Source organism: Calidris pugnax, unplaced genomic scaffold (assembly GCF_001431845.1).
Source record: "Calidris pugnax isolate Ruff unplaced genomic scaffold, ASM143184v1 scaffold491, whole genome shotgun sequence".
Classification (NCBI taxonomy): Eukaryota; Metazoa; Chordata; class Aves; order Charadriiformes; family Scolopacidae; genus Calidris; species Calidris pugnax.
In genome coordinates this window covers 5,407-18,822 of record NW_015091208.1, presented here as the reverse complement: position 1 = coordinate 18,822, position 13,416 = coordinate 5,407, and the positions used below count along the sequence as shown (strand labels likewise).

Sequence of the window (13,416 nt, the reverse complement as noted above, 5' to 3'; positions counted from 1 at the left end):
TTGTGTGCAGGTCTGGAGCCCTCAATATAAGAAGGACATGGACCTGATGGAGAGGGTCCAGAGGAGGGCCACAAGGATGATCAAGGGGATGGAGCACCTCTGCTACAAGGACAGGCTGAAGGAACTGGGGTTGTTCAGCCTGGAGAAGAGGAGGCTCCAGGGAGACCTAATAGCAGCCTTCCAGTACCTGAGGGGGGCTACAGGAAGGCTGGGGAGAGCCTGTTTAGAAAGGCCTGCAGTGACAGAACGAGGGGCAATGGCTTCAAGCTGGAGGGGAACAGATTTAGACTGGAGATGAGGAGAGGGTTCTTCACTGTGAGGGTGGTGGAGCACTGGAACAGGTTGCCCAGGGAGGTGGTTGAGGCCCCTTCCCTGGAGATATTCAAGGAGAGGCTCGACGAGGCCCTGGGCAACCTGGTCTAGTTGGGGGTGTCCCTGCTGACTGCGGGGGGGTCGGACTAGATGGCCTTTGGAGGTCCCTTCCGGCCTGGGCAATTCTAGGATTCTAAACTCTGGGAGAAGCCTTCTCCCATGGGTACAGTACAGAGAGGGGCTTGGTCCCTAACCAGCTTTAAATTGAACCCACCTACCAGTGATAAAACCAACCCGTTTCATTTTGTATCTTCTACATTGACTCCTTTCCCAGGGATATTTAACACAGACAACATCACAGACACAACAGTCTGACTTTCTGTGAGAAAATAACAGGCAATCGGGTGGGAGGATTGTAAACACACTCAAGTGACCTGCACATGGGGTGCTGGAAAACACAGGTATCACACTAATTGTTGTTTAGTATTATGTGCTTGACAAGTACAACATCCGCACTCAGATAACACAGGCCTGTGATGGACTCGGGGGCAGCACCTTATCGAACATCCCCGAGATTCCTGCCCTGCTGCTGGAGAAGATCCAAACACAGCAGAAAACTCTGGCTGTTTGAACCCTTGAAGGTGAGAACAGCAAGTCTGAGCTCTCACTCCCTCACTAACAAGGACTCTCTCGCTCTGCAGCACCTGCATCCCCTACTTGTGTGTCTCAGCCCAAGTGCTGCTTCAGAGATCCCCTGATCCACGAGGTATCGGGATTCAATTTGTTCTTTGCCTTTCATCCATCCATGGTTTTGTGGTTGTTCCTGTGTCAGCTCACACACATTCCAATTTAACTTTTCAGCCCAGTGAACTTGGAGCTCTTTGGAGCAGAGTACTGCATTAGACATCTTTATGGAAAGCTCAAATCCAGCCACATGTTCCCAAATTAGCATCTAGGGGTTTGGGTTTTTTTATCTAGAAACAGGCAAACAGCAAGGTCTGCACCAACTAAATTCATCTGCATCCAAGAGAAGATTTCAAACTCTTTATATAATATGTGCAGGCAAGTAAAATCAGAACAGCTAACAACACCACTCCTAAGCACCTGCTCTGAATAGAGCAGAAAACAAGAGTAGTTCTCCATTAAGTTAGCTCTTCCTACCCATTTCTCCTAGAGGCTGGTAGATCTCCACACACCAAAGCCTGGCCAGCTCTTATCTTCCCCAGGTGCTCAACTTCCTCCCCACTGCAGCTCACCACTGGGCAAACATCATTCATTTCCTCCTCAAACACCGCCTGAGGCAGCGGTTTAGTCACAATCCAGGAAGAGGAAGCAGCACATGTCACTGTAAATGCAGAACCGTGTCTGTCTAGAGAAAGTTTTTGCTGCCACAGCCTGTGCACAGAGCAAACACAGCCAGGAAACCAGTCCCCCCAGTGCCTGAGGACTGTCTGCACATAATCCCTACTGGAACCAGCAAAGCTGAATGTCAGCTCTCCCTACCTCACCAGCAGCTCCCAGAAAAATGAGGAGATGGATCTTTTCCTCCTGTTAGACACAAATGTGCTGCTACAAGATGCCAAGGCAAAGCATAAGCCATGTTTTTCCCCCAGAATTTGTTTTGTCAGCCCAAAAGGCTCACACTCATGAAGTTTTGAGGGGTAAAGCCTTTATCAGCCACACAAGAAGTCCTATAACACATCTTTAAAGTGCCCCATGATGAGCTATTCAGCTATGAGCAAAACCTCTTTGCTCTTGGTATCTCACACTCTAGTGAAGGCCATCAAGCTGTGACAGCCCACACCCTGCCAGGCTCTGGCAGTTACGAGCCAGCATTGAGTTTGGAGTACCTGAGTGGCACAGATGATGGGTTTGCCAGCCCTGTTGCAACGTCCAATCATCATCTTCTGGGCAAGGAAGACTTTTTCAGCAGGGATCTCAATTCCCAGGTCACCACGGGCCACCATAATGCCATCGCTGGCCTCCATGATCTCATCAAACCTGACAGCAAGAGAAGAAGTTTGTTACCCCATTTGTTCCACAAAGCACCTTCCTGTCTGTTCTGTCCTCCTGCTCTGAAAGGGAGCATCGCTCTGGAGCGATCCCCTCCAATGCCAAGGCAGGAGGAAGAAACACAAGACTGGGTCATAGCACGTAAAGTGCTGCCTGAAGTTTTCTAAAGCAATACAGAGACAGTTGGAGAGGAGCCTGAGTTGATCTGTGATATTTCAGTCTGATGGTTTGTCACAGACATGGCGATTCCCGTGTGTTAGCTCACCAAACTGCATCCACCATGACCAGTTGGACAAGTTTGAACTCACACTGGCTACAAAGACCATCACAGATTTTTGTTCAGGTATTCAAGGAGAGTTGTGTGCCACAGAGCGTGTGGCAGTTACACAACCCTCTGCTCGTACTGCACACACACAGCACTGACAGCTTGCACTACTACCCTGTTACTGGACCAGTAACTCTGCCACTGCTGGCAAGCCAGAGACCAGGAGTCCTGGCTACAACACAAAGGGGCTGTGTTTTCCCCTTGATACAAGGTGACAAACACCTTCACAAAGCTCACCTGCGCACACCCTCATGGTTCTCGATCTTGCTGATGATCTTGATGTTCTTTCCCTTTTCCCCTAGCACCTTCCTGACAGCGTGGACATCAGCAGCTTTGCGGATGAAGGAAGCAAACACCATATCCACGTTCTGCTCCACACCGAATTTTAGGTCCTGAATGTCCTTTTCAGAGACCGCAGGCAGGTCGACTGCGGCACCGGGCAGGTTGACTCCCTTCTTGCTGCCCAGCATGCCACCGTTCTCGATCTCCGTCATGACATAGTCCTTGCCTGAAACAAATGTGTTCCCATGGTCAGTGTTTACCAGAAATGTCCCCGCTGCCAGCTCCCACACCGCTCCCAGCCCCGGCACAGCAGCACCCACAGCGACTGCACGCGATAAAAGGGCATCACTTTTATCTCTATTGTATTTATGCAAGACACAAGCTTGCAATTTACCCATGGGAGCACAACAGACCAGTTTAAAACCACATCTACGCTGTCCTTGGACAAGATGCCATTTGTTCCGCACAGGAGGCTGGGACTGCCTCCCCCAAAAAAGCTTCCAGGGTGTACACAGGAGCCCTGTCACAACCAAACTGAGCCCCCCCAAAAAGCCTCACCTCCGTCTCCCAACATACTCTGGAATTAGAGGCATACCTTGAGGCTAGAGTGGTTTAGGCAGCGCTATAAAGGAAGTATTGTGGGACTAACCTTACCCCTACATTACCAGTTAAAGCTAGTTCTGTCTCTACCCACAAAACTCAGGGTCTAAGCTGTAAAGCTAGTTAAATAGTACACTAAAAGTATGAATTTGTCTGGCTGAACAGGCTTTGATCATGAACACTGGTATGCATTCACCTTTGAAGAAGGGTTTTAAATGACAGTCTAGTGAAATCCAGCTGAAGGTAGTTTTTGGAAACTTGCTACCCTTGAAACAGAGAAAGTTTCGCTCAAAGACTCACTAAGGCATTAAAAACCACATCCTCCTCTCTTTGATACACAACTGCAAGTTAAAACATTGTTACTGAAGGGAAAGCTCAAGTATGTTCTGAGAAAAAAAACAAATAATCACAGCCAGAACGGTTGTTACACACCTTTCTCCTTAACCAGCAAGGAAATCAGACCGTCATCCACATAGATTTTGCTGCCAACTTCTACAACCTTGGTGAGATTCTTGTAGTCCACCCACAGCGTGTTCTCATCGCAGTTCTCCATGAAGGCATCGTCCAGGGTCACTTTGAGGGCTGCCCCCTTCTTCAGCTCCACTTCTGCTGTGCCACTCTGTGCATCGAAACACACGCTTCAGCAAAACCAGTAAAAACCAGCACACAACCACCTCCCAGCCTGCAGCAGTTCACCAAACCTTTTGGTAGTTGGTTTGTAATCTCATTTCCCAGAGACATTTTTTTGTTTGGAAAAGACCACAGGCATAACACAATATCTAGTCTCATGCAGTAAAAGAAGTGGGAGGAAAAAAAAAATAAAAAATAGTGACTTACTCCCTTAATGAGTCCAGTTCTAATTTCAGGTCCCTTGGTATCCAGTGCAATAGCCACAGGTCGGTAGGTGATGGGATCAGAGGCAAAGCTCTCTGTAGCTTCTCGCACGTTCTTGATTGTGCCCTCATGATACTGGCAAGGGAGAGAGATGAAAACATTCAGTCCATTTCTACTCCATAGCTTATAAAAAAAGACCACTATGCTCCCAAACGCTGCCCAGGCTGACAGCTCCGCTCTCACATCATGTTCAATTTCAGTTCTAACTTGAGAACTTAACTCAGACTGAGCTTCCAGAAGAGCAGAGTGTGAGGATACGAGAGCCTTCCCTGCACAAAAGCAGAGCCTGGCAGTTGACTGGCTATGCCTTTGGTGTCCCCAGTTCTAAGCCCAGAAAGACAACTGGAGGAGACAGCCCACGCACTCACTGAAGTGATTTTGCATCAGGACACACACATGCCCTTTGAAGATGGCCCACCGACCAGCAGGCCTTTAGGAAGGATGTTTCTGAAAGCTTTGCTGTTCAGTGTGGCACGGAAAGACTCCTGAGTCCCAGAATAATGTCACAGCTAAGTGACTGCCACCCATGGCTGTTCTCCCCACAGAGCACGGGAGGATGCTGTTCTCCACACAGACTTCCAGCCTGACCCCTCTTATCAGTCCCACAGGCGAGTGCAGACAGGAAGGCTTGAAAGCTTTGCTGTTCAGTGTGGCACGGAAAGACTCCTGAGTCCCAGAATAATGTCACAGCTAAGTGACTGCCACCCATGGCTGTTCTCCCTGCAGAGCACGGGAGGATGCTGTTCTCCACACAGCCAACTGACCCACAGACTTCCAGCCTGACCCCTCTTATCAGTCCCACAGGCGAGTGCAGACAGGAAGGCTTTTTTATAGCTCTTTGGCTTAAATTTCCCCTAAAGATAAAGAATTTTCTAAGAGCAGGTTATCCACCTAAATATTTACATTCTATTTCAAGAGCCAAAACAATCACAGAGCGAAGTTTGAGACTTCAGCACAACGTACTCCTGTACAAGGGCATTTTGTGAATGCTGCCAATTTCAGGACAGAGTTCTGCAGGGAATCTCCCACCCCAACTACCTCAAATGAGCTTCAGGTGACCAGCAGATCAGTTTACTTTACTTGCTCAAACAACATTAAGAGATAACTTCGCAAGTTGTGTAACACTTGACTGACTTTTGCAGATAAGAAATACCCTTTCCCCTCTCCGTGCCCCGGACGAGCAGCGATTGACCTGACTCACCTGGAAACACAGGGCTCACCCCACGCCACCCACCCGCCTCGACACGAGCCCCACACGCCGACTGTGGCACCACAGGGACTGTAACCCAGTGCCAGGAAGGTGGGGCCAGGAAAACCTGTGCTAAAGTTCGTGTGCGTGCCCTCGGCCAGAGGTACACCACAACTGATAACTCTCCAGAGCAGGAAAAAATGGATTTACTGATCAAGCGTGCCAGCTTGAATGGGTGTAGTACAGGAAACTTGCCTGAACAGTGTTATTACGTTTATCTGGTCCCAGTCACCTGGGATTTATATCCTTTTTAGTTTGATACTGGTGACTAACTGGCTCCTAGGGAGTCCAATTTCCTGCAGAGTTACGTATGCAGAACAGGAATGCAGGCAGAGCTGGAAGTAAAAGCCATTTTCTTTCTACATAAAAGTGCTGCAGCCAGGTGCCAGGGCACTTCTGTTGACGTTGAAGCCTTGATGAATGCTTTAGGGTGGTGGATGCAAGAACCAAAGTGCTTACAAATGAAAACCCCGTGGGGCTTCACTGAAAATGGGGAGTATTTTGGAGGAAGCAGGAGGGGACTGGCTACAGCTGACAGCCAAAACTCAACAACAGATGACAGCAAGACCAGCCTCCGCTGTAATCCAACCTCATCCGTATGAAACGTACAATTAGACCTTACCCAAGGCAGAAAGCCACAGTCCCCGTCCTCAACCTCAGCTAACAAGTAGGCAAACCACAGCAGCAGCTCTGCTGGGCAGTAATGGTGTGAAAATTCCCAGTTTTGGCCCGGCCAGCTCCCTGCTGAGCCACCAAGCCGCATCATTTGGCTACTTATCTCCACACTACTCTTTTTTCAGGTGGATTTTGCCAATGCCATCCCTGGGTATTTAGTCAAGGTCTGACGGTTCTCTGCAGTTAACCATCAGACCTTCTGATTCTGGCTGCGCCCTGTGGCCTTTAAATGCCACGAGGGTGAGAGGCCAAGCTGTTACGCACTGCGAGGCTCACGGTTCACTAAGTAAAGCCACCTACAGCTGCTACCGGCTACCGGCTGACATTTTGAAAGCTGGAGGGCAGCCAAAGTGAAAAAAAAAACACAAACCCTCAGCAGGAAGGCTCAGGGTGGCATTCTAGGCAACCTGGAATGGGATCCTCAGCTCCTCCACTACCGCTGAGGATCTCATCTATTTATATCAGTAAGAGCTCGTCTGCCACCAACAGTGTTGATTTCTTTTGACCTTATTCCTTTAAGCAGCACCTCCCCGGTAGCATGGTGCGAACCTCCTGACTACCAGAAACCCAACCGGAGCAGGTGGTTAGCCAAGCAAACCCCAGAGTCCAATTCTTTCAATTATGCACAGTAATTACTTCAAATCACTAACAGTTCTCTTCTGAGACAAGGTTATTCATTGATCGCCTGTTTGCAGAACCCCCAGCAACAAAACAAGCAGCGAGATGGGACAACTGATAGGTTGCTCTCCCACAGAGGCGCGCTGCAAAATGGGAATAAATGTTTTTGGCTTCTGCTATGAACTGAGAAGCAGCAGCTTGGTGCAGTGAACGGCAGAACCAAGGCATATCACGGCAAGAAGAGTTGGCACCCAAGTGCCAAATACCATTTACCTGGCTCCCTGGTACAGAGAAGGGCGTGGAACCGATGGGAACTGCTTTCCAAAGGGCTCAGAGAGCACACTTAAATGTTATCAGCTCAATATGTACAACTAGCTTGCCTTCCCCAAAAGCAGAGCTATGTTTCACCTTCCCACACCAAGGCCAGTGTGGACGAAGCTGGATTTCCCTCCTCCATGAGGGAGAGGGTCAGCAGACACACAGAGAGGGTCTGCAGATAAGCCCGCTGGGGCCTTATCAGCTCAGATCCCACCCTTACCTCGTGGGTGCCATGAGAGAAGTTGAGGCGGGCAACATTCATTCCAGATTTAATCATTTCCTTCAGCTTCTCCACCGAGCGGGAGGCTGGGCCTAGGAGGAGGAAACAGTTTGAATATTAACTTTGTAAAAATAATGAGATAACCCACACACATCAGGCTGTTTCATGTGGGGGAGAAAAGGCATAATGGATACAGGCTTGCTCAGCGCTGAAGCAGCTCATCCCTACAGCAGCAATGATTGTTTTAACTTGCCTTGAGGAGTGCAGCAGAACCTGACCAGTTCCCATTTCCCCAGCTACTGGATTTGCTCCCAGCAGTAACACAGGTTAGGCAGACATGGGAAAGCCACGTTCTTTCAACAGACAAGGGCAGCCCTGGCAAGGGATGAAAGCTGAAGCCTTCCCACAATTTCCCTAACAAGTTTCACCAATGCAGAGCTTCACAGCTGCAATTCTCTCTTCTATCTAGCCATCACCTACCGATGGTGCAGATGATGCCAGTGTTTCTTGCAATGGTTGGCTCCGAGTCGATGTCCAAGCGGCACATGTGCTCCAGGAAGGTGTCTGCCATGGCAGCGTGCAGCTGCTGGGTCTGGATGAAAGCTGTCCCTGCATCGTGGTGCTTCGACATCGTCACTGGAACCCTGTGTCTGGAAGAGACGAAAGCGGTGCCAGGTTTAGAAATCACTCAGACTTGCTCATCGAGCAGAGACACCAACACACCCACGTGATGAATATGGAGGTAACAAGAAAGCTGCTAGTGGGTCAGACTATCTTTATGTTCCTAGTTGAGAGTCTTAAGGTACAGGCAAGACATGTCATCCCCCACGTACACCACCCAGAGCTCACCTGCCATCTATGCAGATGTTCCCTTCATAGCTTCTCTTCATTGCCAGTCTTCCCTTGGAGCTACACAACGCAACAAAATTCAAGCACTTGAGTGCGCAGGCAGAGATCCTGCCTCCTCCCTCCCAACTCTCCAGCCATTTCTCCTACTGGCCTCCGCTGCGTTTCCCACCGCAACCGGGGACCGGGGCAGGTCGGCGCTAGCGTGACTGCAGATACACTGACACGGGCAATCTGCTGCTGAGACACCCCTCATCACCACAAAGTCCACCTAAGCTTTAAACTCATCCTGTAAGCCTCTACGAGCAAGTAGGCTTGAGCTGATTGAACACAACACCTTGGCAGAGAATATATCAAAGACTGAAGATCTATTTAATATACTCAAGGTCCCTCTACAAGCAGAAGTTGTATGGGTCTCCCCTGTGCCCTGCATTCCACCTCACCCAGGGCAGCAGAAAACCACCACAAAGTCTAAAACCAGTTATTTTAAATTAAAAAAAAAAAAAGTTTGGATAAAAACACCTCTCGGAACTCAGGCTGCTTGCCTCTACAGGACTAGATCATCCCCACAACAGCAGCAACAGCCTGCAATCCCAAGAGGAAGCTGAACTGAAGCTTAACAGCCTGCTGGGACGGGAGGACACTCATTTCCCAGCAGCACTGGTGCCCCCGGGGCATTTCTAATCACACATCTCGGGCTGCACAGCAATAATTTCATTTTCAAATAGCAGTTGCAACTAAAAGCCGTTTGTCCTCTTCGACCTGCCCAGGCTAGATTGCCAACATTCAAAAAGCTTCCAGTAAAAGAGTGATGTAAGGTGGCTACCAGCACGGGCAGATCACTAGTCAAACTTCAAATAGCGGATTTGAGTTCAAACTTCATGCCCTGGGCAGGCAAGGGATGTTACAAGCAGGCTGCTCCCTCGGCATCTCACTTTTTTGTGAGATGGCATTTGTGGAAAGAGGGGCTGCTGCTCAGCTAAAGGCAGGGATAGAGCAGGGGGGTTGTTCTGCCTGCCCCAAGCAGACAATAAAATAACCCCAATAAATCACAAAATGGTGTTAGCTGCAGACACCAGCTGCTCAGTGCATTCGGCTTCGATACAGAGGAACTAATAAACCCAAAAGCTTCATCCTAGCTAGCGAGGCTGACCAGAATGAAGCCATGCTTTTAAGATATAGGCAAGGGAGATCCCCTGCCAGGTTGCCATGTGCCTGCCCTGTGCTGCAGAGGCTCTGTTCGCCCCGACGCTCCTCCCCTTGGCCACTTCTGCTCTGCAGACCATCCCCACGTACGTGCAGATCGTGCGGATCCTCTTGCAGGCAGCCCTGACTCACCACCGCCTGGCTCCCCATGCGGCGTAAAGGAGTTAGGCCAGCAGAGGAAAAAAAAAAAAAAAACCACCAACCCATAATTTGTCCTGGCAAAGCCTCCTTTCCCTCAGCCCTGCCAGAAGCTGCTGATTCACCGGAGTCGGTACAAGAAGGTCTGCCCACATAAAAAGCCCGACAAAGTCCCACTATTATAGGAAAACTGACTGGTCAACCCTGAAACACTGTGTTTTAGCCCTCTAACACTTGCTGTCGCATCCTCTGACACTTGCGGAGCAGCGTCGGCTTCTCCCGATGCCAAAAAAAATAAACCTTTGCTGGGAAAGCACCTCCACACAAAGACGGGCAAGCGGGTCTGCGCAGCTTCTGGGAATGAGAGGGATAAGAAACAACGGGATCTCGAGGCGGACACTGCACCCGCAGCATGACTTGGAAGTTCTTAAAGACAGGCAGGTGAGCTCTCCCTATCTCATGGAAACCCCCCACCCACTCAAGTCCTTTGCAAATATAATTTTAAACCCCCTAAAGTCTTTCTAAATATATAAAGGGAAAGAAGAGTCAAGTTCCCCACCAGAATCCCCTTCGTAAGATTTTCCAGCAGTTCAGTGAGCCTCAGAAAAATTAACAAGTCACCATGACCTTGTCCAGGGACGAGAGCAGAAACGCAGCAGCCAAAAAGTACCCCAAATACCCATCTGCCCCCAGCACCGTGCCCTGCCACCAACAGCTTCACTTATTTTACTGTCTCCTGCCTCCCACTACCACCTATCTACAAAGCACAGACTGAATTCTACTGGAAGGACCAGTCTTCTAAATATAACAGGAATGTCTGGCATTTCCCACTACCCCAGGCTTGCTTTTTTAAAAATCAAACAGAAGAGCAAGGACTTCAAGGACACCCAGAGACACTGAGCACTCAGTCTGGGCTGAGCAAGGGAGGGAGGGGGGGGTGTAAGTGATTCCTGACAAAGCCTGAATGTTTCCAGCACTGAATAAATCCAAATTCCTTCCTCAGGGCATAACGAGTAAATGCCCAGTTTTATTACTTGGGCTGCCTGTGCCTCAGGCGGGGCATCCGAAGGTATCTGGTAACTCCCCAGCTCTTGAAGATTCTAGAAAGAGCCGTTTGAGGTCAGGACAACCGGTTATGTAGTAGCGAGGTGACTAAGTCCAGCCAGCTCATCCTGCGGTCGGCTGAGAGACCTTAAATCCACGGCCCCTCCGGATCTGCCCTCCGGGAAGGTGAAAGAAGAGGCAGCAGCAATCCCCACCCCGGCAATTCCCACCCCGGGCCAAGCCTCTGCTGTTATCGGCGACAAAGGGAAGTGGAAACTGCAGCGAGGGGGGCCTGGAAGGGACTATCCCCAGCCAGGACCGGCATTAACCACTGCCGCACCAGACAAAGATGTTTTACTGCCTGTAAAAGTTGCAGGCTCACGGCAGCTCAGGTTTTATTACCTCTGCATGGGTCAGCCTGGCTTACACAACCTCATCACGCTGCAGAACAAGGCTGCTCATGCCCAGTGTCGCTGGCCAGAGGCAGAAATGGTTTGAGTTAGCATTTATATTTGAGAAGGGCAGGGTTATGAAACCGGGCAGGCCTACAGATTCCCAAAAAAAGCCTAGAAAAACATCAGCTTTGTTCGTTCCAGAAGCCAAGGGGGCTCAACAACAGCAACAACAACAAAAAAAAAAATGCATCTCTGCAGCAAAGCAGGCTGTTAATGCAGCCCGTCGACTCCTCTTGCAGAGAGGGAGGACAACACGTTCCCCCATGGGTGGCTGCTGCAGGAGGTGGCATCATGCCGTTACGTAAGTACAAGATGGCCACCCCAAAATGCCATCTCCTTTCTGCAGGGCTGGATGGCACCCAGAAGCCACCACCTGCTCCCAGATGGCTTACACTGTGCCCCGGCAGCAAGATGCAGGAGGAAAAACCCACCACTCCACCATGGCTTTTCAGCAAAGGAGTTATAGGGGCCAGGAAGGTCAGGCACCGGGTAACACCTCTGCCTGCAGACGGATTAGCCTTGCCTTAGCTGAGCCTGTCCTCCCTGGAGGGCAGGGGCACACAGGAGGCTTAACCAAAAAAAAAAAAAAAAAAAAAAAATCAAGGTAGTAGAGGTGACGAGCATCAGGTATTTGGCGATAGAAAGCCTTATCTGGAGGGTATTTGCAGTGCGGGCACACCTACCGCCTTAACCTTGCGGACATGTTGCTCCACCAGAGGACAAGGAGCCTCTCAGCCTGGCCCCACACCAGCAGAAACCACCCCTCTGCCTTCAAGGGAGCTGCAAAAGTCTTTTTTTTTTTTCATTATAAAAGAAAGTTTGGGTCGATTTTTTTTTTTTTTGCAATTATTATTATTTAGAGTTAAATTTTACTAACTCTGGGTGGATGTACAGATCCCTCACAGCTGCATCCCCATCTCCGGGCCGGGGATTTGCTGCGCGCCGGGCTGTGGGCGGCAGCCACACGGTACTGCAGCCCCATGGGGTACGTGCCATCCATCACCGCCCGCTGCAGCAGCACCGGCCCCGGCAGATAAAGGGCGAGCACGTGGTCCAGCAGCCTGGGAAACCTTCTGTCGGCATCAAATTCAATTATCAGCTCAGCACGCGGAAAGGGAATTAACCCTGGTTGAGATCACCCCAGTTAAGGCCAAGAAATTAAGTTTTCTTTGTAAAATTTACGACTTTGGGGTGGGTAAAGAAGCGGGCGGGGAAGAAAAACTCGAGCAACAGGGTCACGGGCAGCACCGCAGCCTCTGCGAGCTCGTTATCTAGTGAAAGTTAAGTTTCTCGCCAGGGTTTGGCAGGCAAAAGTCCCCGGTGCACACACGTGGCTGGGAGCAGAGCTTCCTGCTGGGCAGAGGAGGCCTTCCTCAACCTGGTGATGGCTTGGAAAAGAGCTGGCATCAGCAAAACCCGCCATCAGCAAGATCCATTAGGCCACCAAAATCTTAACTCCCCTAAATTACTCTAAATTCTGCTTTATCGACGGGATGCGGGGCAAAAAGTTATATGCCTGGGACAGCATTTTTATTTTATTTTTTAATTAAGCACTGCTGGTTGCAGAACGGGGCTTGAAGTTTCCCTGGAGGTGTCCAAGTAATCAAAGAAACCTTTTTGCCACCCAGTTTTTGGGCTAAGGCAAGTCAGGATAAGCAGCAGCCTTTCCCGGGGGAATAAGCGGCGGCCGAAAAGTCAAGCCATTAACATCACAAAAAAACCCCGTGAAACACTGATTTTCTGCTTAACCTGGGGGCCCCCCCGATAACTACCCGCCTTATCGGAACAAAGCCGGTTTTCAGAGGTTGCCGACCACTCCTAATTAATCTGAGGAGACAGTGGGGAGGCTGCCATTGTCCGCCGACAAAAGCCCCATTCATGCTCAGCCGAGAGGGTTTAAACACGTTTTTTTTTCCACAGTTCGAGGGACCGTCCCATTCAATCGGGCGTGTCGGGACCGGCGTAATTACGGCAGGAGATTAATTCCGAAGGGGCCTCCTCCTCCTTCTCCTCCGCCGGGGGATGGGTAGAGGAGGCTGCAGCATCACCAGCCCATGAGAGGCACCATGAGGGCCGGCACGGCGAGGGACACACACACTCACACACACCCACCGGCGAGGCCTCCCCGCCTGACTCACCCTCCCAGCCGGGCTCCGGGATGGCGCAACCGCTGCACCGCGCCCCTTTTCCGCTACCCGGCTCTCACCGAGCGGCACCCCCC

At 50.3% G+C, this 13,416-nt stretch overlaps 1 protein-coding gene across 5 annotated transcripts in view; it reads right to left on the bottom strand.

Moving 5' to 3' along the window:
- Positions 1-13,416, bottom strand: part of PKM (pyruvate kinase, muscle) — a 41,583-nt gene that overhangs the window by 27,927 nt on the left and 240 nt on the right. For 4 of the 5 annotated variants that reach the window (XM_014959794.1, XM_014959792.1, XM_014959793.1 and 1 more), the window contains exons 1-7: positions 8,356-8,410; positions 7,987-8,156; positions 7,507-7,598; positions 4,370-4,501; positions 3,965-4,151; positions 2,888-3,158; positions 2,163-2,313 (exon numbers count right to left, since the gene is read on the bottom strand). In XM_014959794.1, the coding sequence (XP_014815280.1) occupies positions 2,163-2,313; positions 2,888-3,158; positions 3,965-4,151; positions 4,370-4,501; positions 7,507-7,598; positions 7,987-8,156; positions 8,356-8,396 (1,044 nt within the window). In that variant the 5' untranslated portion in view covers positions 8,397-8,410. Of the gene's footprint in view, positions 1-2,162; positions 2,314-2,887; positions 3,159-3,964; positions 4,152-4,369; positions 4,502-7,506; positions 7,599-7,986; positions 8,157-8,355; positions 8,411-13,416 lie in introns of those variants that run through there. The other variant, XM_014959795.1, reaches the window with a different exon arrangement.